Source organism: Halichoeres trimaculatus, unplaced genomic scaffold (assembly GCF_033239565.1).
Source record: "Halichoeres trimaculatus isolate MK-OKI-2021-1 unplaced genomic scaffold, fHalTri1.1 fHalTri1_scaffold_6, whole genome shotgun sequence".
Taxonomy (NCBI): domain Eukaryota; kingdom Metazoa; phylum Chordata; class Actinopteri; order Labriformes; family Labridae; genus Halichoeres; species Halichoeres trimaculatus.
In genome coordinates, this window is record NW_027437184.1 from 17,153,913 (window position 1) to 17,181,278 (window position 27,366).

At 39.0% G+C, this 27,366-nt stretch overlaps 1 protein-coding gene and 1 long non-coding RNA gene across 3 annotated transcripts; one reads left to right on the forward strand and one right to left on the reverse strand.

Annotated features, from left to right (window-relative positions):
- LOC141791592 (uncharacterized) lies at nucleotides 1–20,188 on the reverse strand. The gene is made up of 3 exons (XR_012598331.1): nucleotides 20,088–20,188; nucleotides 6,472–6,573; nucleotides 1–86 (listed from the first exon to the last, which is right to left on the reverse strand). It is a non-coding gene; the product is annotated as an uncharacterized LOC141791592 (long non-coding RNA).
- LOC141791590 (actin-binding protein WASF3-like) lies at nucleotides 19,760–27,125 on the forward strand. Of its 2 annotated transcripts, none has more exons than XM_074672162.1 (9): nucleotides 19,760–20,044; nucleotides 22,343–22,506; nucleotides 24,119–24,253; nucleotides 24,368–24,521; nucleotides 24,612–24,729; nucleotides 24,828–25,012; nucleotides 25,472–25,669; nucleotides 25,757–26,061; nucleotides 26,180–27,125. In XM_074672162.1, exons 2-9 carry the CDS (start codon nucleotides 22,374–22,376, stop codon nucleotides 26,335–26,337), a joined length of 1,386 nt encoding a protein of 461 aa, XP_074528263.1. In that variant the 5' UTR covers nucleotides 19,760–20,044; nucleotides 22,343–22,373; the 3' UTR covers nucleotides 26,338–27,125. The 2 variants fall into 2 exon arrangements, with proteins under 2 accessions (XP_074528263.1, XP_074528262.1); XM_074672161.1 differs by having other exon boundaries at nucleotides 22,346–22,506.
- Nucleotides 27,126–27,366: the final 241 nt, after the last annotated feature.

Genomic DNA, 27,366 nt, shown 5'->3' on the forward strand with positions numbered 1-27,366 from the left:
CTCTTGCTCCCTGTTCACAACACTTTGCCGACTGCTGGTGGTACAGCGGGGGGAAAAGGAGGAGAAGGCTTCTGCTGCTGTCTCTGCTGCAGGCAAAGAGAGAAGACATTTAGCGGGTGCACGAGTTCAGGACATTAGTTGTAGTTTTGTCACAGTGATGTTGGAGAGTCACATGGAGGCAGAATTCTTGTATCTGCCTCTGTTGCCTCCAGCTGTTGCGATCTCTCTCACATCCAAGTTTAATTTCTTTCTTTGATGTTTTCTTTGATTTTTGGCAGAATATTTTTTTGTGTAAGCAAGGAAAATAAAAAGGAATTATTGCTATCTATCTATTATGTGTCTTTAATTGATTACTTAAAGTTAAATGATTTAAATACTATTAGATCTTCATCAACATCCTTGATTTTCTCCTCATTTATAAACCATAATGCTTGAAATGTACATCATAGATGCATGGAGGATATTTCATTTTGAATTATAATACTGTAATATCAACAGCTTTATTAATTTGAATTGTATTTTTTTCCTTTTTTTTTTTAAGTAAGGACGAGGACATTTTTTTTTGAATGTTAAACCAAAGACCTCTAATTTTTTTTTAATCATTCAATTTATTTGTGGATATTTAGTTATTCATGTCCTGTACATTTTTTCCAGACATTGTAATATTAAATGACATTTTTAGAAATATATAATCACTGATAACCAAAGAAGTGGTTAGAAATGTTTTTTAGAGTGATGATAAATGCTAATTATTTTGACTGAAAGTTTAATTTTCAAAGATTTGAAAAGTTGTGAGCATTTTAATGTTTTGGGTTTTTTAAATAGTAAATAAATAAGTCTCTTACATTGCAATTAAAACATTAAGAAAATAAATAAATGAATAATACACTACATGACAAATGAGGTCAATTCAGAAAGTGTGATGAAATAAAGAACATATATTTCTATATATTAGCAACAACAGATTATTCTCTGAAACTGATTCACTTGTGATCAGAGTGAAATTAAATTAACAGTTCATTTTTAATTAGATTTTGGTTATTAGAGCTCATATTAACAGTTAATAATAGCTTGAATGTAACTGCTGTCTGAAAAGCTAAAGTATTACGTTCGGTTTAGAGACAGTGCGGATGTTTTGAAAGATGACAGATGGCAGTTATACCTTGCAGATGTTTTAAACAATGTGCATGTGTTTATGTGTGTGCGCGCGTGTGTGTGTGCAAAAGGCAAAAGTCTAAATGTGCATGTTTTAATCAGTCCTGGTATAACCTCGCAAAGCCCAGGAAAACGGCACAGGCATTAAAAAACATAAAAGGGAAAAAGGGCAGTAATGAATTTAGAGGAAAATGGACATTAATGGTATTAGCATTACTCATGTTCCATATAACAAATTATTGGAAATTTGACAAGCACACCAAATTATCTCCTCATGCCTGACAGGAGTGTGGTGAAGTCCTCTCTACCTGCTGAGGAAAGACAATTTCTGCTCATTTTACTATTTTTAACAATAGAACCAACCCATTAAGACAAATTAATGTCATTATCAAGTCTCTATGAAAATGACAAATACCACCGTTTCGAGCAGCTTTAGAGGCTATTGACAATAATGAAATTCGCTGTACAGGTACTGAAAAGAAACACTCCAAGTAATTATTTTCTAGTAGCTTGTTTGTCTGCCATCCGTTCATTTGCTTTCAGCTCAATTATCTGACTCTGTGAGCATGTGGAGGCGCATAGTGCTCTGCGGCCCACAGAGCGAGGGCCCTAATTGGGCAATTACCGTTCTGTTTCGGGGCTTTTAGCTCCAGTGGAGAGTGGAGGCAGACCGCGGTGTGTAAAACCATGAGGACCTTACATGCACAAAACCACACATATACAGTGTTTAAACAAAAACAAAACCCCACGTCCTCTATACACACAGAGACGTATATGCTGCAGCTTTAGTGCAGCTCGTGCAACAAACACTAAAAACACAAAAAGCGACAAGAGCCACAGGCCACAACACAGTGCTTTCAGCAACACATAATGCAGGTGCAGCACTGAATTATCTGCAACTTTTCAAACATGTGATTATGTCACCTTGCTGCTATCTCATGTACATATGCATCCCTCCATGTTTCCCTTTAAACAACACTCTTTACTCATCTGAGCAACCAGCAGCTATAAATAACTGAGAGTGCTTGTTGCTGCTGCATTTTAGCAGGGGGGTGGGCTGAGGTACTGGGGTTGCAGTTATAGAGACTGCAGGGTCAACAGTAGGTACCACTTAGAAGTGTCGTGCATCATCAGAAAGCTGGAAACTGCAGGATTCATTTCAGGGCTCAACAATCAGGTTGCTGCAATGCTTTTGCAATTTAAAGTCATTCCAACTGTAAGAAAAAAGTAAAGGAAGTCTGTCGTGGTTTCCTGTGTCAAAACGCAGTCCTCCATGACTTCACCTCTCAAAGAAAAGAAGGAAAACCTTAATCATACCAAGCAGCAAAAGCAGATTCCTCCATCAACATGGAGCTATGGAATGACGAGTTTATAAATAAAGCAAGTAACATGTTGAAGACCTTAGAGAAACTGAAGATGAGGATGTAAAAGGTTCATTGTGACTTGCTGATGAATCGCTCGCTGTATGTTTGAATATACCCTGCATTACTTTCTGTTTCTGTTTATGTTAATGGGACCTTACCAAACAATGTGAACACTGTGCAGTGACTCAAAATTTGTCATTTTAACAGGTTACAGTGTGTGAAAATGTTTATAAAGTTTATAAATTAGATGAAAGTACTACATTTTCCCATTAAACTTCTACACCACACGATTCTTTGAAACTAGTAGAGGTTAGCTATTAAAAATAATGCAGCTCTGAAGCACTTCAGCACTGCTTTGACTATCACTCATTACTGCTTAAGACTATGAATCGAAGTTTACTTTCTACACCTCAGGCAGAAGCATTTGGACGGGGAAACGGCAACAAAATTGGCCCAAACAATTGGATAAGCTATTATGTATTTGCTCACTATAGACAAAACACTTCTTGGACAAGAACTTTTCTTCACATCACAGAGAACACAATCAACGTTGTCTGCCAACATGATAAAGTGAATCCAAAATGTAACCAAGTTTTAGATTAAAAAACATTTTTTTCCCCAAATTTGAAGTCATACTCTTGAGATTATTCAATATTCTATATATTTTGTTTAAAAAAAATAAAATTCATGTCATGTGAGTTTATACAGTGTAGCATTATCTAACATGGACTTGCGGATGATGTTTGTGTCACAGCCACACCGTAATAATGTGGGAAAAAAAAGCAGCAAATTCTAGACTTTAAACCTGTGAAACAAAAGTTGGCACCCCAACCCCCCTTCACTCCCCATCTCACCCTCCTCCTCCTCACTAATTTTCATATTATCGCTGCGCTGTGTGCTCTCCCCCTCACTTTAACATTCTGTCACGCGCTCCCTGGATCATGTAGCTTGTGTTAATTAAACCCTCTTTCAGATCATTTTCTTGCTCAAGTGGCCTCAGTGCAGCACCCATTAGGCAGAAAGCTCTGTTATCTGAATTTCCAAATGTAGCTCAACATTTATTAAAGTGAAATTCATCCAGTAATTGCCCGCCTCGGTATGCCCCATGTCTCCCTCTTACCTCAGGGGCCACCTGCTCAGAGACACCTCCAACTATTTACCAGCGTGACGCAGGGTAATTAGACCCCGCTGACCCCAGCCACTAAGAGCCCGGTAATTGCGTTAATAAAAAAATTAACAGCAGCAGCATGAGGATCATTATGTAAAAATACTTGGTAATGAAGCATTAGCCTTGATTTTATTTGGATTAAAAACAGCTATAGGTATTTAAAGGTTACAGTGTCTGCTAAAACAATATCTTTTCATTAAATCCCCGTGGAACTGAGGAGCAGGTGAGGTGAGATTTTAGTACAAATATTTAAGATTGCTACACAACTCCTCGACAGCAACAGAACAACTGATGGGTTTGTTTTCAACAGACACAAAGAACAGTTTTATCTGCAGCCTACACAAACAATACTGTGTATTTCACAACATGATCAGTCAAATCTGACGGTATTCTTTATATGTGTCAACTTTAGGACATCTTGTCACACCAGTATCAGCAGAAATTCCTCTTTGGTCAATTAAAAATGTCCATTTATCCAATAATCATAAAACCTAGTGGACATCATTCATTACATCACCTTGATTCTTCCTCCTGCAGTCTAGATGTTGCGCCTGCAGGTTTTTCAAAAAAGTCTCACAAGTCACAGTATCAGATCTGATACGGATTGGCCCTGAAAACTGCTTTCATCAAGCCACTTTAAAAAGTATCTACAACATATAACAAGTTACCACACCAAGGCAGAGGACACACAGTTATACAAAACGATAGCCTTATCCGCAGGCCCTCAGTAACTGTCTTTAATAAATTAGTGAGTGGCTGTGCTTTCATTTCCTCCATGAACAAAGATCAAACTGAGGAAGTTGTTTTGAAGCCAAAGAGACACTAAAAGTCTGCGAGCAGTTTCATAACCTGAAGGTTATCAGTTCTTAGTTACAAAAAACTCATCAAGACAGGTTCACATTTGGCTTACTATCTCTTTAAAAATATATAAAGGAATCAAGGACTTGTGTCTTAAAATGATGTAGAAAACTATTTCATGTAACAGCTGAAGAAATAAATCAGACAGCTGAAGCCGTTTCAAACTATTCTGCTTGAATCCTCACTACGACTAGAAAGTGCATCACATCAATTCAGCTCTGAGGTCCTACACTGTCCCCTTGTCTGAGGATTTATTTTTGATCCCCTAATACAGGTCAAATCATCCAGACCAGCAAGTCATCTGGGACAGCTTTCTGTTTCTGTCCCCAGAGTCAGAACCAAACCTGAAAAAAGCAGTGTTCAGGTTTTAAAATCCAAATATCTGTAACAAACGCTGGCAAGTGTCAGGTCTGCTGAAACTCTTACTTCTTTCTTAATTTTTATTCAGTTTGATTTCAAATCAATTGATTTGAGTTTTTTTGATGGCTTGTTTAAATGGTTTTATAATATTTTCTATCAGACCTTTGTCGTGACTCTTTTCACGACTTGTTTAAAGCACCAGGAGCTGCCTTGTTGCTGAATTACACCATATAAATAAGCTTGTGTTTCCCAAAACAGAGAGAGGTTTGATAGTTATAAGCAGCGTACAGAGGGTAGGTGATTTTTATTGCATGCCACTAATTTGTTATGCATTCAACTGAGGCTGCATGGGCTGTTACCTAATGCCTCACTTTGAGTTATTCCCCTGGGTTCTGCTGAACCATGCCACATTAGGGAAGTTTTCAAGGCATGTTAAAATCATTACTCTATTAGTGCCACTAAATATGGAAGGTTTATCATGCTTACTTAACTACTGAGGAAATTAATGATTTCATTTCACTTTTTGGTCTCATACAAGTTAAATGGTGTCATAAATAATTGCAAGTATGTCAGAGTTGGAGATGTAATTATGACCAAAACATACTTTCATTTCAAGACTTTTTTTCACCAAAGAAAGAGGCTCTAGTCACAAAAGTAATTAACTAGTTATCTAAAAAACTTGAGTGACATACAAGAGCTTTATCAAGTCTGATAGATAGATTGTGTACACCAGGAGAAGTTCAGAGATAATCGTCTTAATAGTGACACCCTATGGCCAAACAGCAGAACTGCACACACTGCCACATCAAAAACAACAGTCAGTCTAACACAGTGTTAGAACACCTGGCAAAAATAATGGATTTACCAGTCTAGGAGGATGGTTGTTGGTTGGAGGATTCAGTTGTTTAATTTTGTCGAGAAAAAAAAGCAGAGCTCAGACCTTACACATAACTCAAGTCATTTTCAAATGGCAACTTTCTGGCTTTAAGAAACACAAAAGAAATCAAGAAAAATGTTAGGATGTAACAGTTTCTTTTTTAGATCAAGAAGAGGAAAAGAAATTTAGAATCATGAAAAACAAAAAAACAAACAAAAAAACACTTCAACACTACTAATACTGTGTTGCACCACCTCTGGCTTTTATAAAAGCTTGGAGTCTCTCAGGCATGGACTTAACAAGTGACAAACAGTGCTCTTTATCAATCTGGCTCTAACTTTTTATGATTGCTGTTGGCAGATCAGTGTTGCAGGTTGGAGCCTCGTCATGGGCCATTTTCTTAAACTTTCACCACAGTTTTTCAACTGTTTAGCAATCCGGACTGTTTGCAGACCATGACATTGACCTTGAGTGTCTGTCTTCGAGGAACGTTCTTTTTTTACAGTTTTTGCTCTACGTCTTAAAAAATGACATAATCATCCCTCAACATTCTTCAATTGATGGAATGAGAAAAGTGTCCAAAATGTATGCTTGCCTTTAACCTTCCCATGTTGTTTGTTCTTGTTCCAGATTTTAGACACGGCTGACTGAACAACCAACATCTTTCGCAACATTGTGTGATGTTTTACCTTCTTTAAGAGGTTTGAATATCCTCTCCTTTGTTTCAGCTGGCATCTCTCACCGCCCTGTCTGCAGCAGCTCTCCGAGGTGTACGCCTTTTTACCTGCAGACTAATGAGCAGATTTAATATGGTGCAGGTGTTAGTTTTGGGAATGAAAATTTACAGGGTGATTCCATATTATTATCATTTTTTCCCTCTGCTCGATCTAAAAAAGACACTGTGACTGATACCACAATGCTTTTTGATTTCATTTGTGTTTCTTAAAGCCAGGAAGTTGCCAATTGAAATGGCTGTAGTTTTGCATAATGTCTTTGATCTGCTTTTTCTTCTACAAAATTATACAACTGAATGAACATCCCTTGAAAAATGGTGAATCAATAATTTTTTGCCAGGTGTTTTATAATGAATCCTCACTGAAATGCTTGTGCAATTTGAAATTTCTTGCCCCAAATTCAACAATCTGAACTTTTAATCTGTAAAGACATCGTAGAAACAAGAAGCTTTGCAGATATTAGTATAAACCTACTGTTCTATAGCATTTGAAAAAAAAGTGACTGTGTTTCATATAACATGTATGCTTTTTGAAAAAAAAAAAAAAGAGTCTTCTCTTTTTCATCTTAATAACAAATAAGAAAAGCAGCAGGTTTGATCATTATAAATCAGTTTGCTCTCTGTGCTACACTAGCTCTGGTTTTTAGGTTTTTGGAAAAAGCAGAATTAAATAAAATCTGTTCAGTAGGATTAGTTTCAGAGATGGTATCTGGAAGGAAAACTGATAGAATTTTATGCATTTTTGGTTTTCATATTAATATTGCTTCAGTGTTTAAGAGCAGTACTCCTAAATGAACTCACTGTTAACATTCAGATCAGTTATCAGCTGGTTAGTCACTTGAAACTGATTTTAATGCCTCACACAGACAAAATTTAACACTAATCATAATATGATGGTATTTGTAGTCCTTCATAAGATCATGAACTATAAATTAGTTTGAAACACAGTTTTTTATGATCCACACTGTAAAGTAAAAATAAATATATCAACAGAGATGTTTATTTTCCATGGTCACTCAGTTCTGTATGTCTTATGTAATCAAAAACAGCAGCAGCAGCTGAAGTTGCAGACAAGATTAATGAGAGATCAACAACAATTAGCTTCTCATTTTGTCTGCGGTTAGTGTTTCTCTTTTTTTAGTGTGTCTTTGTTGGGAAAAATGCTGTTCTCTGTTTGCTTTCTTTGGTTAAATGGATGAATAAAGCGCTGGGCCGTGGCCTCACTCATTACCGACCAGCCCCGTCAGTATTTACAGCATCACGGCAGGTTGACCTCACAGCATTCATAGCTTCACACCTCCCAACCATTCACTGTTAGAAAATAAACAGGCTGCGTTGGCCCACAAAGGGACCCATTTCCTCTGAAAAGACACCAGAGGTTTTGTTGCTTTACTCGACTTTGTGTTGGTTCGTGGCAACAATGCTGGAAGCAGAATCCAAACACTAAATAGGAAATGTGGTACATCGCCTTTTTTTCTGTTGAATGCTCTTTCAGACACCTTTTCTCTGTCTGATCAGTCAACCATACACAATCATCCACCTGCCACCTCTAAATGGCAGACTTTGTTTTTTTTTATACACTTGTTAAGAGACTTTAAATTGGTGTCCAGAATGTGAACTTTGTGTCTGAAGACACAGAAGCATTGCCAGGCTCCTTGGGTGATGGATGGCTGTGTTGAGGCTGTTTACAAAAAAAAACTCAACAGTAAATGCTTCAGTGCATGATCCTCATCATGAAGCTGCTCTGATGAGAAAATTACTAGCTAAAGACAAAGGAGGGGACAATGCTTTACAGCAGATTGGCATATAAATGAAATAGTGTGTGCTACGAGTTCCAACAAAAAAATTATCATCTGAAAAATGAAAAGAAACTCTACAAAGATCCTACAGTGGATCACTTGGAACAAACAAAAGTCTGATGCTATGTTGAAAATACGGGAAGAAGCGGAGCGAGAGGACAGCTGTTTGAAGAGCAGCTGATGGCGCTTTACTCAACAGACCTGTAAACCACTTCACTCAACCTCTTGATGCCTGTGGTAAAGCCAGAGACAAAAGCAAAGATTAGACGTCTTTTAAGCAGGGCAGCATTAAACAAATTTATCTTTTGCTGTTCATTTGACTGTGAAATCTTTGGAACCACTGTTTTCTAAAGACCAGTGAGTGAATCTTGTGATTAGAGCGCCTCATGGAAAGTTTCCTGACATTCAGAGCTCCAGAAAAGTTACAAGATTTTCACTTAGTGTGCCACAAAGTCTTAAGATAAAGTTTTTAAATGTTTGTATTCCACAACATTTAAGTTAAGCTAACTACAATAGGCTCTTCTTTCATTCCTCTAAAAGAGCGTTTCCTTTGAAGACGGGCTGAGAGAAACAATTCTGTTACCCTCCAGCCTCACCAAAGGCCTACAAAGGCTGATTCCTGAAAGGACGAGGAGTTCTGAGATATAATAGAAAAGCAAATGTTGAGAAATGAGAGTAGAAACTTGGTTGATTCTGTAAGGATTGTATTAAATGCAGTTCCCAGGAGAGATGGTCAAAACAAAGGGCGGCAGGGAGGGATATCAGCTGGGGTCAAGTTGTGTCAACCTGAGTTAGGTTCAGATGAGCGCACTGCAGTTGGCCTGAGTACCAAGTGTAAGGCTGCGCCGGCCTGTTTAAAGAGCCTGCTTAAATTCCAGCTCCTTGATGCCATTATATCTCCAGTGGGCCATGTGCCTTTAGTTGACAGCCTCCTGGTTTGACCACTTCAGTTTCAACAGACACCCATCGGTGAAAGCATTCAAAAAATCAGTCGCATTTGTGAAATGGATCGTTTGTGATGTGGTAACAAATTAGGCCTTTCATAAATACCTAACAAAGACAAGAATTCAGTGTTTGGTCTCTAACCTTCAGCAGCTGCTTTCAGTGAAAGGACACAGGCATGAATGACCATCATCAGCATATAAGAAGGGTCTGAAATACTTGAACAATTTGTTAATGTGATTAAAAAATAAACTTCCCGTTAAGATGTCTTTTAATGTAGGACTAAATTCCTCAATAATTTAAGCTGTTGTGGAGTTTAAAGTGTTGCTCAACTAGATTTTAAAAAAAGAAGTCTTGCATCAGCATGGCGGCATTTACATTTAAAATTCATGTTCAGGTTAAAACAAACATCTGCCAATCCTTTTTATCACAGCACATTTTGTGTATCAGTCAAAAATGATATCCAGAACTGTTTGAAAATGTTAAAAATTGTTTTTAAATAAATTTAAAAAAGAAAGATTGTGGCCTGAGAGAGACTTTGAGATATACTTTTGCAGGGGAAACATCTTCTCAGTGTTGAAGATTATAACAACGGCAAACATGATGACTAAATTTGTCATCTCATGGCCAAGTAGGGATGGGTACCTTTCACATTTGTAATGATATGGTACCGATGCCTGGTACCTAGCAATCGGTACTGGTACTTAACGGTACCAATTTTTTGGTACTTTTTTGTTTTTATGTGGTAAAAAATATCAGTTTGTTTAATAATAGAATATAAAAATACTTAAATTTAACATATGTATTCTTCAATATATAACCTTGCAATGCTGTGTTCTTGTCCAGTATGGAAAATCACCTACTCTTCCACTCCCTCACAGTCACAAGGATGCACTTACCTAAACATGGTACCTTTTGGTTTTATCTGAATCCGTACCCGGTACTTTTGACAGAATTCGGTCGGTACCTAAAAAGTACCTAATTCAGTACCCATCCCTATGGCCAAGTTGCTTTTCTGATCGTACCGCCAATGCTTTTTTTGTTTATCTTTCTGAACTATGGCAAGACATTGCAACAAAAAGGAAAATGTTACGTTTTGAATGTGTGCAGATAACGCAGCCTTCTCCAACACCTCTACAAAGCTCGGCCCACTCTAATGAGGGTGTGAAGACGCTTTGGGGTTTTTCCCAGAGTAAAAAAAAATATAACAATTTATCGTCACAAGTCTCAGAAAAAGAAGATCTGAGGCAAATGTTTCAAAGAAATACTTTAAAGATGAATAAAACATTTAAATTTGTTCCAGCAACTAAAATTTCACATTGCTGAACTCAAAGTGAGCATTGAACAGCAACAGCTGACAGTGATGCTCTGTTCATTTAGTTAGATATCCACCTTGTGGTTGGAACGTAGTACTACACCTTTCACTTTTCACAACTCAATGTTTTATAAGTCTGTACTGTTCTTATGTTAAAATACTTTGGTACTCTATTTAAGTCAAAACTAATATGATGTATTTTCATTTTTTTAAGGTAGCTCCCAGTCTGAAATGTACTGTCAATTAATCTAAACACACTTACAAAAAGGATTGGAGATTATTTTTATAATCATGTTTCCAGAAAAAAAAACAGTACATCTTCAGTCACACATATTTTAAATACTAATCTATCCTGCTTGAAAACATCTCTAAGACTGATGTTAATACTTGAGGGCATCAAATCGATAAAAATGGACACATATAAATGACTTTCCCTGTTTTCTCTTGGTGTTACATCCATAGCTTAGAGAGACAATCCCACCTAGAGCTTCTAGAAAAAAAAACTTACTCAGGAACAAGCCAACATAAAACAGTCAAATATGAGTCCGATTTCCTCTCATAAAGCGTTGATATCTACTGCTGCAATTATGTAGTATCACAGCAGATGCAGTGTCACAGTAGATGGCTGTAGATGGCTTTTTCCTAACCCCTGTTTAAGTCCTGCCAGTTCTAAAGCCAGGCTGGTTCTGCTGAATCATTTGGTAGAAATTTGGGTCTCACATGTTGAATGTGTGTGCTCGAACAGCTGCAAATTACCTGTGTGAACTAAGCTGAACCAAACTTCTCATTCTGTCCTCTTTATAACTCTATTAACGCTAATGTCCCAAAGTCTCACGTGCCTCCTGAGATCTGCAGAGATGGTGGTAGACTTTGGGTTTTTTCAGGCTGAACTTTTATGCCCTTGTCTGCTTTGCAGATATTGTCCTTTCTTCCTGCCACCCAACACACACGATGAGATTCCTCTGCGAACACAGTCACACAGGCTTTTAGACACTCATTAGCCCTTACTAATACAATAAGTGTCACCTTCCATTACATGGTGCTGGGTTGGATATCAGGATTGGAAACCAACCAAATCTCCACACAAGGGGCGCTACCCCCTCATGCACAGTATTGTCTTTCATCACAATGTCGGATTGTTTTCCCTTTGCTCTTTCATGCTTTAAAATAACAACATGTACTTTTAATATAGAGTTTAACAAACTACAACTTTTCACTGATATGTTGGCAACTTTGTTGACCATCTTTGACTGCAAAAGTTAAGTGACCCCAAAGATCTTCATGCTAACTTTGGGGTTTGTTTCAGAGCAGCTGTTTCAAGGATCCACCACACCCCACCCCTTCCTAGTCTGTTGTCTTGCTCATGAACAGCACATGCAGAGTTGGACAAAATCTTAATTAAGACTCCTAATTCTCCGTGCCATCGCCTGACTGAGGCTGTGAGCTCACGTGAAGCTCTGCTGAACACAGCATGAGGATGGACTGTGTTGAGACAGGGACGGTTCATTTCCTGGCTTCAATATGAGAAACACACAGAATCAGTTCCGATTTCTTAGTTTGCGTCATATTGGCTCTGAATAGATTAATGATGAGTGTTACTATTTTTTTATACAACTTTTTTTTTATCTCTTAAAATCAGTTAGTTTTTCTTTTCAAGAAACAGAATTGAAGGATATCTGTTACTCATCTACACTTGTGAACACACATAGACAAAAACTATTCCATTTCTCGACTCAAGAAGTGTTTTGAGGTCAGGTTTGTTAACATGTTAATGAATTTCCTCATTATACAGAGAAGCCGCAGCATGCTGTACATCACCACACATGTAAAAATGTGAAGTGACAAGTGTTTGCCACTGTAAAGGTGATTTCAGCTCCGGGTTTTGTATGTCCCTCTTTGGTGCGAAGGCTGTTCCCTCTGAGCCGTGGCAGAGGGCATGTGGTCCTCCGCGAGCAGCAGATGCCCTGAAGACGACTTGCGACAGATGAGTCGAAAATGAGCGTGACATGTGTTAAACAGGCAAAGCCCCACCGCACTGACATTTGACAAGATGATGGGCGTAGGCGATCATTATTGTCTCCACTTAAGCAAGCAGTAAATATTCAGGGTTTATGTCTGTGTAGGCTGAAGCCATAGGACAAATCAGCCTGAACAGATTTTCATTAATGAGCGACGTGTTTGAATAGACTGTGATCAGACTCAAACACTGTGGGCTGGTAACACACGGTCCAGTGTTTGTGAATGTGCGGATGGACCAGTGGGTCCATACGACACAGCGTAAGACAATTGAACTCAAATGTTTAAGTGCTTTAAAAGTAGCTTTTTGAAACATTTCAATGTCTGGCTTTAAATTTCCAACCTCAGCCACTGTACTTGTCTCCACACCCTGACAGACCTTCGACCTTGTTCCTTCCTGCCCGACAAAGGTGCCAATGGAAGAGAGTCAGGCATGGGGACGAACATGCCAAGGAGGTGCCCCTGTCCTCCCCTCCCCCTCCAGAACCATTTGGACCACAGGGAATGGGTTAATCACATTAGAGGCCCAGAAGAGAGATGGGAAGTAGACAGTACCGTGACAGCCGGGGTAGCACTGGCACGACTAATCCCGTTAGGCCGAGGAAAAAGGGGGACGCCATCGCGCCTTGGAGGCTGAGAAAGAAAAAAACATTTTCCCAGGAATGAGTTCACCTGTATGGTAACACAGAGAAGTTGGCCTGTTGATGCCTATTAGAAGAAACAATCACACTTGGCACATACAAATGTTTTTTTCATGCTGGGCACCACGTTATTGTCAGCGCGTGAAAAAAAATCATCAGCAGACAGTGGAATCGCATGAGATCCTCTTTCATGCCACAGTGAAGCAGCCGCTTTCAACCCGGTGCTATCAGTCCCCCAACAGTGAGAAGATGGGGAGGGGTGCTGTAAGAAGGACAGAGCTTACTTCATCTGCCATTGTAAGTGCACCCGAGTTCAACCTTAATATAAACCTTTGCAGGCAGGATAAGAATAGGATGCTCTCTATAAAAATATATCCTGCTGGGTAATCCGGCAGATGGCCACAGCAGTGGACACTACAAGCGCGGCTGGCCACTGCAGGGGTAACGGGGACGTCCGATCAGCAGCCACTCTCCTGCCTGGGAGAGGTGGAATCAAGATTCTTAGCTCCCCTTAGCAACGCTGGGAAACAGAGCCGTCAGTTTAGATCCATCAAGTTTCCACTTAATCTTGCCCACCACTTTTCTCTCTCCATTTTCTCCTTTTTTGTATCTTCCTCTTTTGTTGAGGGGATTAAGCCAAGTGGTAAAACAGTGATTTAATGATCTTTCCATGGCTATGTGCACCACTTAAACCATGAGACAAACAAGCTGAGGCATTCTAAGAGTCACCCCCTCTAAAGGCGGCTGTTCAGGAACTGTGAGGCTTTTGATACAGCATTAAGCTCCGGCTGATTATTTTTCCCACTGTCGTGTGGTGTGCTGCGCTCTGCTATGGGAAAATTTAAGGTTTTTGTGTTTTGAAAAGGCCCATTGTGAAGAAGGAGAGAAAACACAGTTGGATAATTACTTGTTAATAGTATTACAATGATTAGATATGGAGAATTTTAATGATTTGTTAAAGCAGGAGAAAGCCAGCACTGGTTCGTAGAAGTTAAACAGAAGTAGCTCATGTTTTGTTATTTTTCTTTAATTCATCAAATAAACTTATGTAGAAATACTCAAAACATAAGTAATAGAAAAAAAGTGAGTTAGCGGACCTAAGAATGAGTTAAACCTGTCCTGTTGTACCAGTTTAAGAATAAATTACACAGTTAAAGGGAAGGTTCAGTTTTTTTGAAGTGGAGTTATATGAGCTCTATGTGACCGCTAAGGACATTAGATACAGTAGAAAGTTGTCTCCTCTCCCTCAGTAAGATACAAACTGTAATCACTGGTGACGAGGAAATAGGCGCTAACAGGTAAAGATCGTACCAAATTCAAAGACTATTTTCTCTGCCTACAAGAACTAAAATCAGAAAGTAATACCACAGTTTAAGAGTACGCTATATAAAATATTTTTTAAGTGCATTAAGTCTTCAGAAATATAAATATTTATTAACATCCATGGATGTTTCCTCTGTATTCCTTTCAGTCCCCATCTGTAGCAGCTCCTCTTCTGTGTGCTCCGGTTCATGCAGGTATCCTTTTGGTTCCAAAGTGAATGAAACTTCATCGTCGCTGTCACAGTCACTCATTTTGAATTTCCTAGGCTGCCTCACAATCCTTGGAGTACGAACAAAAGAATTACGATACTTGATCAAACTTACACGAGGCTACAACCGGCGCCCGAAGCATAGCTTGTTTACATTCCCTACAGCTGAAAGGAGGAGGGGGGACGGAGCGCACTAGCGCTGCGCGGAAGGATACATGACCAGTTAGTTAGGTCCGGATTAAATGTTTATATTTCGGAAGACTTAATGCACTTAAAAATTATTTTATGTGGCGTACTCTTAAACTGTGATATTACTTTTTGATTTTAGTTCATGTAGGCAGAGAAAATAGCCTTTGAATTTGGTACCGTCCGTCCCTGTTAGCGTCTATTTCCTCGTCACCATCGATTACGGTCTGTGTCTTACTGAGGGAGAGGAGACAACTCTCTACTGTATCTAATGTCCTTAGTAGTCACATAGAGCTCATACAACCCCACTTCAAAAAAACTGAACTGTCCCTTTAACTGCAACACAATGCACTGTGTATTTTTCATCAAACTAATAAAATTAACTGAACATGACATTAGTGTTTTTATTCAGTGGTCAAACTGTCGGCTGTGACCACGTCAACTCAAAACAGGCAGAAACAAACACCGAATGAAAATCATCATTTCCAGTTGGTCTGCTCTCCCACTCACACACACACCTCCGCCCCTCCCTCCTGCTGCTCTCTGTCCTGCTCACGGCCGTCCTGATGCCTTCACAACTGACGGTCAAAAACACAAATATCTGCTCTGAACACAACTAACAGCAGAGCTGACACAATATGAACACTGCAGTCTTTATGTGAAGCAGTAGACACGTACTCATGACTTATGGGAAAGGATTGTGGCCCAGGAGGAGAGAGAGGTGCGTTGTCATGACAACGTGAAAGATTTTTGCAAATTAGGTGTTTCCATTGCACTTTTGCAATAAACTTCAATATCGAAACCTAGGAAAAACAACCGCATAAGAGCATAAAAATGTTTAACGGAAATTTGAGAGTTTTTTTTAAATTTTGGTGTTTCAATTACCATTTTTTCATCGCGATATTTAGTTCAGTGCAATTCCAGGTGCAACAGCTTGTCCGCTTACACGCACCTGGACAGCAAAAGAAACATGTTACTTACATGTCAAATACTTATTAAATGACTAATTTATGGGCCTACAGTCCCCTCACTGAACTGTAATCTACACAAGAAGCTAAAATAACCTTCTATTGTATGCTTATAGAAATGGAAAGAAGCCAGGGGTGACGACAGTCATACAACAGAGAATTGGCAGCATTCATTATCACCATACTAGCTTCAACGCTAACTGGTTTCCATAGTCCAGTCAGCGGTTTACCTGATAGCATGAGTTATCGTCTTCTTCAGGCACAAGATTCACACATTCACAAAACCCACTAAGGCTTACTGCCAGCACTGCCACTTCCGTCCACTGTAGTGAGTGACGTCAAAGGATTTTCCTAAAAAATAAAATGTCAACTTTCACAGGAATAATCCTGCCCAATCGCCACTTCTGGGTGCACATGTGACTTAACGTGTCATTAGCAAGAGAAGGACGCTACCCTGAGCGGCTATGATAGGATGTAGCAAAGAGAAAGAAAAATACCCAAAGTGAAACGGAACACCGAAACGCCAGCTTGGCTCAGCTTTCAATTGCTTTTCGGGGCTTGGAGAGCAGCTTGGGAAAAAAAGTGTGAGTTTGCTTTCTACTGAGCAGGTAGCTTGTGCTAACATGCCGATACAGGAGCACATCTCTCAAGTCTCTCCCACATAGAAACACAATACTACAGGCAGTTGCTGGGATAGTAGTGAGTGCTCACGTAGTCACAGTTGGGGGCTGTAGATCTACGCTGCCGCTGGCACCGGGCCAAGCAGGAGGAGCCCAGTTTGAATGTTAGGTTTACTGACAAGTAAAACAATTCCTGCAGACCCTACCTTTAAATATGACAAGTGTTCCAATAAATTTGGCCACCAGTACTGCTTATCAGTAGCATGACCTGTTGTTAGAAGTAGTAAATGCATTAAAATGTAACTGCAAGTCATATTCTTTATCCAAAACAGCTCTCTAAGAACAAGTCAGTTTAATACAGAAACTACACAACCACTGTGAGCAGCTCTCAGTCTCTGGTTAAAGAAACAACATATTCAGATGAGGTTACTGAATTGTAAGAGGCCAGGGATTTAGACTAACTAAATCCACTTGTCCTAACACTGACCAACAGATGGCGCCAAGTGAAAGGTGAAGCTCTGTAATGCACATGTTATCTGTACCCTTTTACATCTGTACAGGGGAGGGAAAAAAGTATGATGTGTTTCTATGAATTTTGTGAGGAAAAGGTCACTCTCCTTCTGCCGATACATGCAAACATTATAATTATTAGATTACTGTGAAACTCCAGCATAATGCAAATTTATTTTTTAATTTACAATGGTACAAATGGTATAGCATGTTTTAATTGGATTAAGTTTGAAGAGTTTTTTTTTTTCCTCTAAAGGTGTAAACACTTGCAACACGGCAAGTCGGACGGTGTGCTGGTGTTTTCTTTGAAATTGTTCTATGGGATACCTGAACCTCCAACGCACCTGTCCTAAAAAATAGATGTGCGGAGAACTTTTCCTTCTCTAAAGGTGTAAACCCGGCTTAAAACACACACCTGAGCCAACATTTCAGAACTGAAAAGGAGGCACCTGCCCCAATTGTAAGTCAAGTTAGGTTAATTTTCCATATCACGCCAGATCACAGCAGAAGTGATTTAGATTTGCCTCTCTCATAAATCAGGTATATACCTTATATTTTTTTAATTTAACAGACTAAATAGCCTTATGTTATTCATCAAATTCACATGACTGGATGTTATTTGTGCATCGTCGCGTTCACACACGCGTTTAGGAATATATCCATATACATGTGGTTCAGGCCTAACACACAGCTAAGACTACTGTTGGCATTCAGTCTTGTTTTATCCTACAGTAGGGAGCTCTTTTACCTTATCAAATATTACTTTCATTCAATCTTTATCAACTTATCATTACAATCAACAACCTTGAACAGAAATGTTAAATATTATAGCAGTATTGTGGAAAAAAAGAGAAAAAGAGTTAAAAAAATATTCTTGTTAACTGAAATAAAAATAAAAAGGAGGCTTTACCAAAAAATGATAACTAACTTAAAGTGTTTGATTACTTTACAAAACTAAATGAAATGAATAGAATTATGGAGAAAGTGGGATGAGATGGGAGAGAGAGTGTGTGTGTGTGCGTGTGTGTGTGTGTATGTGACACTTACTCAATAGGTAATAACTGGCATAAGGCATCAGCAGTGATCAAGATGGAGTAGGACTGAAAAGCCATAACAGGAGCACAAATATCAGAGGAGAGGCGCTGTGTCTGTGTGTAATGGGTGATGGAGGTGTTGGTGTTAAGTGGTTAAGCCCGTGGTTGGCTACATTGTGTAAAAATCAGCAGGGTCAATAATGGTGATAATGGGGAGGATAAGTACAGGATGTGGGTTAATACTTCTGAGCTGACAAAGAGATTAGGCCACTGTCTGAAAAATGAAGACTCTGAGGTACAATGCTTTGCTAAAAACCTATAAAGCAAACTGAGAGCATCAAGATTCATGCAGCTGCAGACAATCACGACAAAAGAAAAGCTTTTAAATGACACAAAATCAGGTGTGAGTAAAGTAAAAACTGATCCTGATGTACAGCTTCTTAAATGTGAAAATGTCTGGATTAATTCCATGTGATCACTACCTCAAAACATTCATTTTTCCACCTTTGAATACACTGACACTGCAACTATTCCATTTTTTTAGAAACATATTTTTTATGCAACTGTTAGACAATGTCACTTGCAGCATGATCAGACGCACTAATGCTTGACTTTTCCCTTCACTGAATTTGAACAAAGGATAGACAAAGTATGGAACATATCCAACAAATACAATGTCACCTGCAGTGTTGAGTGATTTGGCAAAAACATCCAATATATAAAAGTCATGAAATAGTAGGAGTCGCTTGCTTGCAATTTTAACCAGTCACCATGAAGATCTGTGCAAAGCTTCTATGAAACAAACAACTCTCCTGTTTCAACCATCAGTTACAGTGTAACGGTGTGCTACTTATAAAGACTTAAGCCCTCATATCTGGGTTACTCTAGTCCCTCCCGCCATCCAGATGATACCATCTGTGAGGAAGAGCAGTGTGTGTGTGCACGTGGCGCTTTCAAATCCAGTCTCATGTCACTATAATCCAGGTCATCTCTACTAAGATGCTAATAGACTGACTGGGACTGGCAAACTGCTGTTATGTTGGCTTGATCATAAAAAACACATTAAATAGAAGAAGAATGAAGGTTGAATAAACCTGACACAAACTTTGGTCTAGCAGCAAAAAGTGAGTGATAAAAAACGCAGTGGCTAGATATCTCAATGGTCTGTTAAAACTTAGATGAAAACTTTAAAAAATTAAATGTGTAAAACATTAAACATAACATTTATGATGAGACTGTGGCCATCCAATCAACTGTTCAGAAAATGTGAGCGTGTCAGGAAAAATGGCTTAATTCACTATTAGCATCTTGTCAAATGTAAGGATCTGCTTTGATTTTATCTATATTGATGGAATAAATTCAATGTTTGTTCTTTGATTTTTAGATTTGGGCAAACATTACTAGTTTTTTCAAGTCAATATTTTAAGCAGTGACAGATCAGCTCTATCTAGATGATACCACCTGAATCACTAATTGATAAATAGGGAAACAAGGTTCCACAAAAAAGGAATAAATGTAACTTAATGTACAGCTTAAAACTGTCATTTTACTATTACATTCATAGAAGGCAGCCGATGACTTACAGTCCATAAAAATAGGACCTGAAATTAAAATGCTGGATGTCAATAGGCTGGCATTAGGACAGTGATTGGATGACAGGAGTAAATCTGCTGACTAAATCCCCTCATGGCTCAAGCTGTGATTTGGACCAGAGAGATTTGTTGTCACAGTCAACTGCGCCTTGCAAGGAGAACTGCTGTCACCGTCCAACACACGACTGCAACAGGCGACAGAAGAGATGTTTAATTTGGATGCTACGACTTGTGCTAAACTGTCGCTGCTCCGTCCCAGCGTGCTGACGTGAGAAAAATACGTTTGCTGAGCTAACTGTCAAGCTAGGCCAACGGAAACTGTATGATAGGAGTAACAGAAGAAAGTGTTTTACGTTTCACCTGACGCCACATATCGTAAGTTATCGTGTTTCTTGTGTACGTGTTTTGGAAAAGTTACCTGCTGCGGGGTTTGGTCTCTTTTGACGAAATACTGACTGACACTTCATAGCCACCTTAGAGAGGTGAGCTGCGGTTAGCTCAGTATGTTTGTCCTGTGTGGTTGGGTTGTTACGTCACTCAGTGACTCGTGGGAGTTTGCCGCCAAAACGGTGATCTCGGGCCAACCCACTATTTTTTTTACCCTCTTTGCGCACTAAGAATTTAAACTTCTAAAGCTAACATACCTTGTAAAAACATAAACTCCAATGTAACTGCACCCTTAATATTGCCCCCCCCCCACCTCCCTTTCTGTAATGACCACTACTCACATAAAGAGGTTTTTGTCTTTATTACGAGGTTAAGGTTTAGTGGTAAGTCTTTATTAAAAATTAATTTGATTAATTAGAGGCTTTGTAATAAATGGATCAATCACACATCAATATTATAAACAAAAAGCAACATTTTTTCAATTCAAATGATGATGAATAGATAATCACATTTGCATGAACATGTTTATTTTCAATTATTTTACATTTTTTAGCAGGTAACTTTAATGTGGGTTGGCCACACCACATTCTGGTACTAGGACTGGCTTTTGCTCTACTGCTCACTGCTACCATATGTAGTCTATGGCTGCAACCAGGGCTTGACATTAACTTTTTTGCTCACCAGCCACTGTGGCTAGTGGTATCCCTGAGTTACTAGCCACTCAGTATTTTCACTGGCCATAATTTGTTGTTGGATAATTATGTTCAATATGATTAAAGCCGATGATGACATGCTAAAGTTTACTTAAAAAAGATTTACAACCTCTTTAAATGTAAATGACCCCTATGCACACTCAAAACAAGACTACATCAATGTTAAAATCCACAGGTCCTTCATCAGGTATTCAGCTCTGATAAAGTTGTGTGAAACATTGTGCTCCTTCCATGTGAAAATATGCAGTCTATTAAGACATAGTAATTAAAATAGTAGTTTGTTATTGCTTATAATAAAATGGTAAAGGGGATTAATTGAACTGATAAAAACTCAGCAAGAGACACTGTCTGCTTAAATATTTATTAACGATTGAAATCAGAAAATCATTTCTTTTTTCATGAGAATGACAATGAAGGAGAGGTAAATTAAATTTCCTCAGAGCTTTCATCATCAGAGTCATCTTTTTGCTTGTCTCTCTGCTCCATGTTTGAGATAAAATTCAACCCGCCAAAGTGGCCAGTGGGAGCGGCGGTGTAACCAGCCACTGCCGAAATCCACCTGCATTTGGCCAGTTGGCCAGAGTTAATGTCAAGCCCTGGCTGCAACACATAGAGCACTGGAGTGATACTGGAGGCTAGAACTGCTACAGAGATGCGCAAACTCTTTGTTGCGCACATTTACACACATCCACTTATCCACACTCCCATTGGAACTATTTCAACTAAACTTCCACCAGGCCAAGCAACGCGTGTTATTAAAGAATGTTTGAAAGTTAACATCATCTTGGTGTTACAGTCAGCAAGACCCCTCTATTCTCTTCCAAGTGAACGTAACTTGTTTATCATGGTCAGAATTTAAACTTTCAGGGTGGTTATTGTTCTCATTGTGAATAGTGTTTTGACTCACCCAGCTGTAATTATTGGCAATCATTCAATCACTTGTTTTCAGTTAATGTAATAATGACTTGCAAAGTCGATTAAAAAATGGCAAATTAGCTGCCTTCACACCTCTTTCATCAAACCATCATGACCACTGTGAATAAAACAGCTGTCAGGCTTGTTAAGTCCATTTGAAAAATGCCCAGCACCATACAATAGGTTTACCACTTTGACAGAAGGTGATAAATTGTAACAATAAATAGCAAGTGGCCCATCATTCAGCTACGCAAATAGAACAAAATCATGAATAGTTTAGTTTTGATTTTGATGCTTCCCTCTCCACTTTTTACCACTTTTTTGAAACAAATGTTATCCAAACAAAATAATATGCCACCAATTTTGACTTATTTTCAGTTTTAGTTCAGGAAAAATACACATTAAATGTGTATGATGTGACTCTTTATATCATCCATCTATACTTTTTTGGCATACAAATAATAAATAATGGAGAAAATTCTGTAACAATACTGCAACAGTTTTTATGTGGACTGTTCTGAATGCACAAGTTGTACCTTTGGATCTATTGATTACTTACAATGCTGTTGCTTTATAATTGGTTATAGATGTGCTTATAGTTTTTCTCTACAGGTTTATGTTTCCACAGAACCCTCAGAGCTATCCTCTTGTCCCCAAGCAGGTACAGGTGTGGGATGTAAAAAGCCATCATGCCTTTGGTAAAGAGGAGCATTGAGCCTCGCCACCTGTGCCATGCTGCAGTGCCTGATGGGATTGGCAATGAGCTGGAATGTGTAACCAACAACACGCTATCCGCCATCATCCGCCAGCTCAGCAGCCTAAGTATGATCACAGTTTTCTTTTCTTAGGGTTATTTGGATTGCTTATCACATTTGACTTTACGAATCAGAGCATTTTCCACACAAACACACACCACATCATGCATCTTTAAACTGTGGTTATAGGAATGAGGCTGTGTGACATAGAGACTGTCTCTAATACAATCTGTAATTGAAGTAACATACATTCAAAGAAAATAATCTTCTTTCAAATAACCCCCAACTTAGTTCGAAAAAAGTTAATAAAAATATGTAATTTGTGTGTTGACAGTTGAGACAAACAAAGAACAATGGAGTTTATAAAATACTTTTTATTTTTGGTTTTATCCATTGCCAGATGTAATCACACAAACAGCAGCAGGGACATGCTGACTTGTGTGTACTTGTGTGTGGCATGCTAATGTTTTCTTGTTCCCTCTTTACAGGAAAAAAGCAACCATATTTCTCAGGGTTAGTTGTTTGTTAGGCTTACAATGAGACAAAATGCATTTTAATTTAAGATAAACCAATCATCATCCTATTCCTGCAAAGCTCCTTATCAAAATATGTACATAAAATGTACAAATACCTGCCCACCATACCCTAAACAGAAAGGGACTGGTTTAAATGGTTAATGATTTGTAAAATGGTCCAAAAAATTTTTTCTATTTCAGTTGTGTAGCTTAATTTGAAATTTAGCCCTGAAAATGTGAACCAGCAAGTGAGAATGCAGAGTGAAAGACTATTTTAGGAAGCAAATTTACCACAGGACATCTGGTAAATGTGTGCTCTGATTAGTGTTAGTTTGTGTGTTCCTGTGTGTGTGCGTGGATTTAGTGAAGATACAGAGGCTTAGAGCTTACCGTAAAGCTTTGTTTTACAGGCAGATAAGACACAGAGTCAGCGGGCGGAGCCTCAGACGCAGGCGGTCTAATGATAGCTTCCACATTTAGTGAGCACAGCTTTTTGGCATGTGTCATTCATGCTGTTACGAATAGGGACCAAACACCTTTGGGTAAATTCAAATTCAGAGAAATTTAACAGATTTAGAAACATATTAACATGTTTCAACAAGTTATAAAATACCTTTTTTGTTTGTTTGTTTTTTGTTTTTGTTTTTGTTTTTTTTTTATCAGCGCCTAAGCTAGCTATCCCTCTAAATATTTGTCATTCTCTGATTTCTTTATGCTTTTCTATGTGCAACCCTTCATTCCTCATTTGTGCTTACTATAATACTTAATTTGTTCATACATTTCTTTATATATGACCCTGCTTTCAGGATTGAAGAACTAAAATGAATCAGTATAAAATCATGTTGTGGTTGGGGTTTTTAAGGGGAAAGTGGCTAAAGATATTTCTTGTGTCTCTCATACATCATGCAGAGCTTTAGAGTTAAAAAATGACAAGAAGGAAGAGCCAAAAGGAACTTCTAAAAATGCAGAAGATAGATTTTATAAAAGGATTGTTTGTGAGTTGTGATTCAGTAATGCAAAGCTCAGTATTTTCTGTCTTAATAATTTACTTTTTCTCATTGTTGTGCACTGTGCACTTTTTTCCGTGTTTCAGAGGCTTGACATTTTTTCCTGCTGAAGCTTATGTTTCTCATTCCTCTCCCTGTTTGTTTGCTGTGGTTGCAGGTACACACGCAGAAAATGTTTTTGGGGAGCTTTTCAATGAAGCCAACACCTTTTATGGGCGTGCCAACTCTCTCCAAGACCGTATCGACCGTTTGGCTGTCAAGGTCACCCAGCTGGACTCTAGCGTGGAGGAGGGTTAGTCCAATGGAAACCATCTGTCTGTTTATTTAATATCTTATTTTCTACCCTGTCATTCATTCACACATGCTTTTTATGAAACCCAAAAACCTCTGTCTTTCTGTTTTGTAGTCTCGCTTCAGGACATAAACATGAGGAAGGCATTCAAAAGCTCCACTGTTCAGGACCAGCAGGTTTTGTCAAAGGGCAGCACGCCCAGCTCAGTGGCTGAGATGCACAACCGCAGTGACAGGCCCCCACCCCTCGATGCCCTCACTGCCTACAGGTACTGCATGAGTTTACCAACTTGAGCTCTCTTACAGGCTATACATTCAGTTAGAGCGCCCCTTATGTGAAAACTGTTTCTAACACTCAGGGAGGATTCCCAGAATGCAATGAAATTCTACTCTGACCCCTCGTACTTTTTTGACCTGTGGAAGGAGAAAATGCTTCAGGATACCGAGGAAAAGCGGAAAGAAAGGCGGAGGCAGAGGGTGAGAGGAAAAGAAAAGTATCCACTGCTTCGTTTTCATGTATGTGTTTGGAAGCTGGGTTTCCTATCTTCTTCTGTCTCCCCATCCACACCACACAGGAACAGAAGCGATGTGTAGAGAGCAGCACCATTCAGCGAGAAGTAAAGAAGGTGAGAAAGGTGAGAAACCGCAGACAAGAGTGGAACATGATGGCGTTTGATAAAGAGCTTCGCCCAGATCACCGCCATCCTCAGACCCTCAGACGAAGAGCTTCATCAGAAGGTTCGCTCTCACCTGATGGCAGGTTTGTGCTTGGTTTGATTGAAGTAGAGTGCATATATAACACTTAAGATTTGCTGCACACTGACTTTATTTCTGCTATAAAGAACATTAGTCTAATACTTAATAAAATAATGAATTTCATCTGTATGGTGTTGTAATTAAAGGTCTTCCAAATCTCACTCTTGTTTTCTGACAACCTTGGATTTCTGACTACGAGTCCACTAAAGATTAAATAGAATATGACCAGCAAGACTAAGTGTTTCAATTTTTGACAAAGCTTGGAAAATTAACTGGACTGTAAAAGTGTGGAACAGATTTTCTGCTAACAAGATTTCAAGTGTCAAATAACAATTTCTTTGTTGTGTAAAGCATCTGTTTGGATTTTGTAAAAATAAACCCCCTCCCAATCAAAAAAAAAAAAAAACACCATCTGGATATCATCTGAATGAGAAGCATTTTTTGTCTTTCATTGTTTATCCAGGCCTGACCTCCCAGATTACCCCGTCCCTCCTGTGCCCGCCCACGTTGTTTGTAATTTTGCCAAGTCACATGATAACCCACCCTCCTCCCCACCTGTGGAGCATGAATACCACAGCATTGATGTCAACTACACCAGAGTGACCTACGACACAGCAGAGCCCCCCATAAACTGCTCAACACGACCACCTGCAGACTACAAGTATGAACGTTCATCATCAGAGAGAATTCAATGAAGAAATGTTTCCTCTGACAAATAATTTTCTTCCTTTCTTTTATTTTTGTTTAGTTCTCCCCCTCCACCTCCAGCCTCAGGCCCAACCATCCCTTCAGCACAGACAGCCTTTGGTTTCCCTCCAGGTGCACTTTCACCAACACCACATAATGGAGTCTCACATGTAGGCCCAGGCATCCCACTGCCACCCGTGCCTCCTCCAGGGTTACACATGATACCCCCTCCTCCAGGCCCTCCTCCTCCACCTCTCCCTCCCCCAGCTGCACCCTCACACCTGGCAGGATGTGATGAAGGAGGTAGAGGTGAGACAAAACCTGTGAAAGATGCCAGGAGTGACCTGCTGTCTGCCATCCGAATAGGTGAGTCATGGTTTTTGTGCAGGTTAGTTGAAAATGATTTCAAGCGTGTCCTGTTCTGTGCAGGACAAATGTCCAACACTGCTTCTTATCTTGTGATCTGTGCATGTGCCACTATCAGGCATCCAGCTGAAGAAAGTCCAAGAGCAGCAGGAGCAGCAGAACAAGCGGGAGCCGGTGGGTAACGATGTGGCCACCATCCTGTCCCGGCGCATTGCTGTTGAGTACAGTGACTCTGAAGATGACTCTGAGCTGGATGAAAATGAGTGGTCAGACTGATAGGCATGGAGTACAGCACTCATCTTGAAAAAAACCCAACCTTTTTGGCTCCACCTAGTGGACTTTGCATAACAATCCAGTGTTGGAGAAATGTTACCTCATCCTTTAATTTAAATAAGTGCTGCCTCATTAATCCTTCATCAGGAAACAGCATGGGTGAGCGGTGTTCCTGAACTTGTGAATTATTCAGACCTCTTGTACACTTTTAAAATATGAATTAAATTTGCATTACACATATTTTTGAATGTCAGCCACTGGTGAAATGTGAGCCATTCATTTTTTTAACTCTCAAAACTGAAATCATATGTTTCTATCAACTAGCCTTGCCTACAAATGTCACACCACCTGGTCGACTACATTTTGAAAAGTCTCAGAAGAAAAGAAAATATTAGTGAATAACTTAACTGTCGGGCTGAATTCTGTATGTTTAGTTCAGTTTCGGGATCTTCATATAACAGGCTCATCATTTCAGTTTTGTCCTCATTATGGTAAGACAAAAGCCTGTTTTAAATGAGTGCAGCAATGCGTAATCTTAAAAGTTTACAGCCATAGGTTTTTTAAGATTTCGTAGAATTATATGTTTATATAGTTTTTGGACTTAGTGTAGCCCCATCCCCAAATAATGTGAATCTTTTGAAAAAGACCTTCATTTTAAATTTTGAAACTGCTACCTCAGTTTGTGCCCATGAAACTATCCTTCAGTTTGTGGCGTGGGGTATCATGAACAATATGAAAATAGATGTGTTCTGTTTTTAAATTTCTGTTGTTTTGTGATGTATCTTTTAAAGTGGACCTATCAATTAAATTTTTCCAACTGGAGAATCTTGTATTTTTTTCCCTTCAATATTTTCTGGTTTCTTCTCTCTTAATCAAAGTTGTAAAACAAATTCTGTTTTTGTCATAAGCCTATAAGCATTTTGCAGGGTCTCTCCACTGTTGATACTTTGCTACTTAAGATCTTTTTTAACACTTTAACTTGGATCTGCCATCTTCATCAAAGCATTTGTGGCTAAAATACCCCGATGCCAT

Bases quoted from the DNA above. Each gene is read 5' to 3' on its own strand.
- LOC141791590 (XM_074672162.1), top strand. From the start codon at position 22,374: ATGCCTTTGGTAAAGAGGAGCATTGAGCCTCGCCACCTGTGCCATGCT. The intron at 22,507-24,118 runs GTATGATCACAG...CTGTGGTTGCAG, and splicing joins CCGCCAGCTCAGCAGCCTAA to GTACACACGCAGAAAATGTT. The intron at 24,730-24,827 runs GTGAGAGGAAAA...CACACCACACAG, and splicing joins AAGAAAGGCGGAGGCAGAGG to GAACAGAAGCGATGTGTAGA.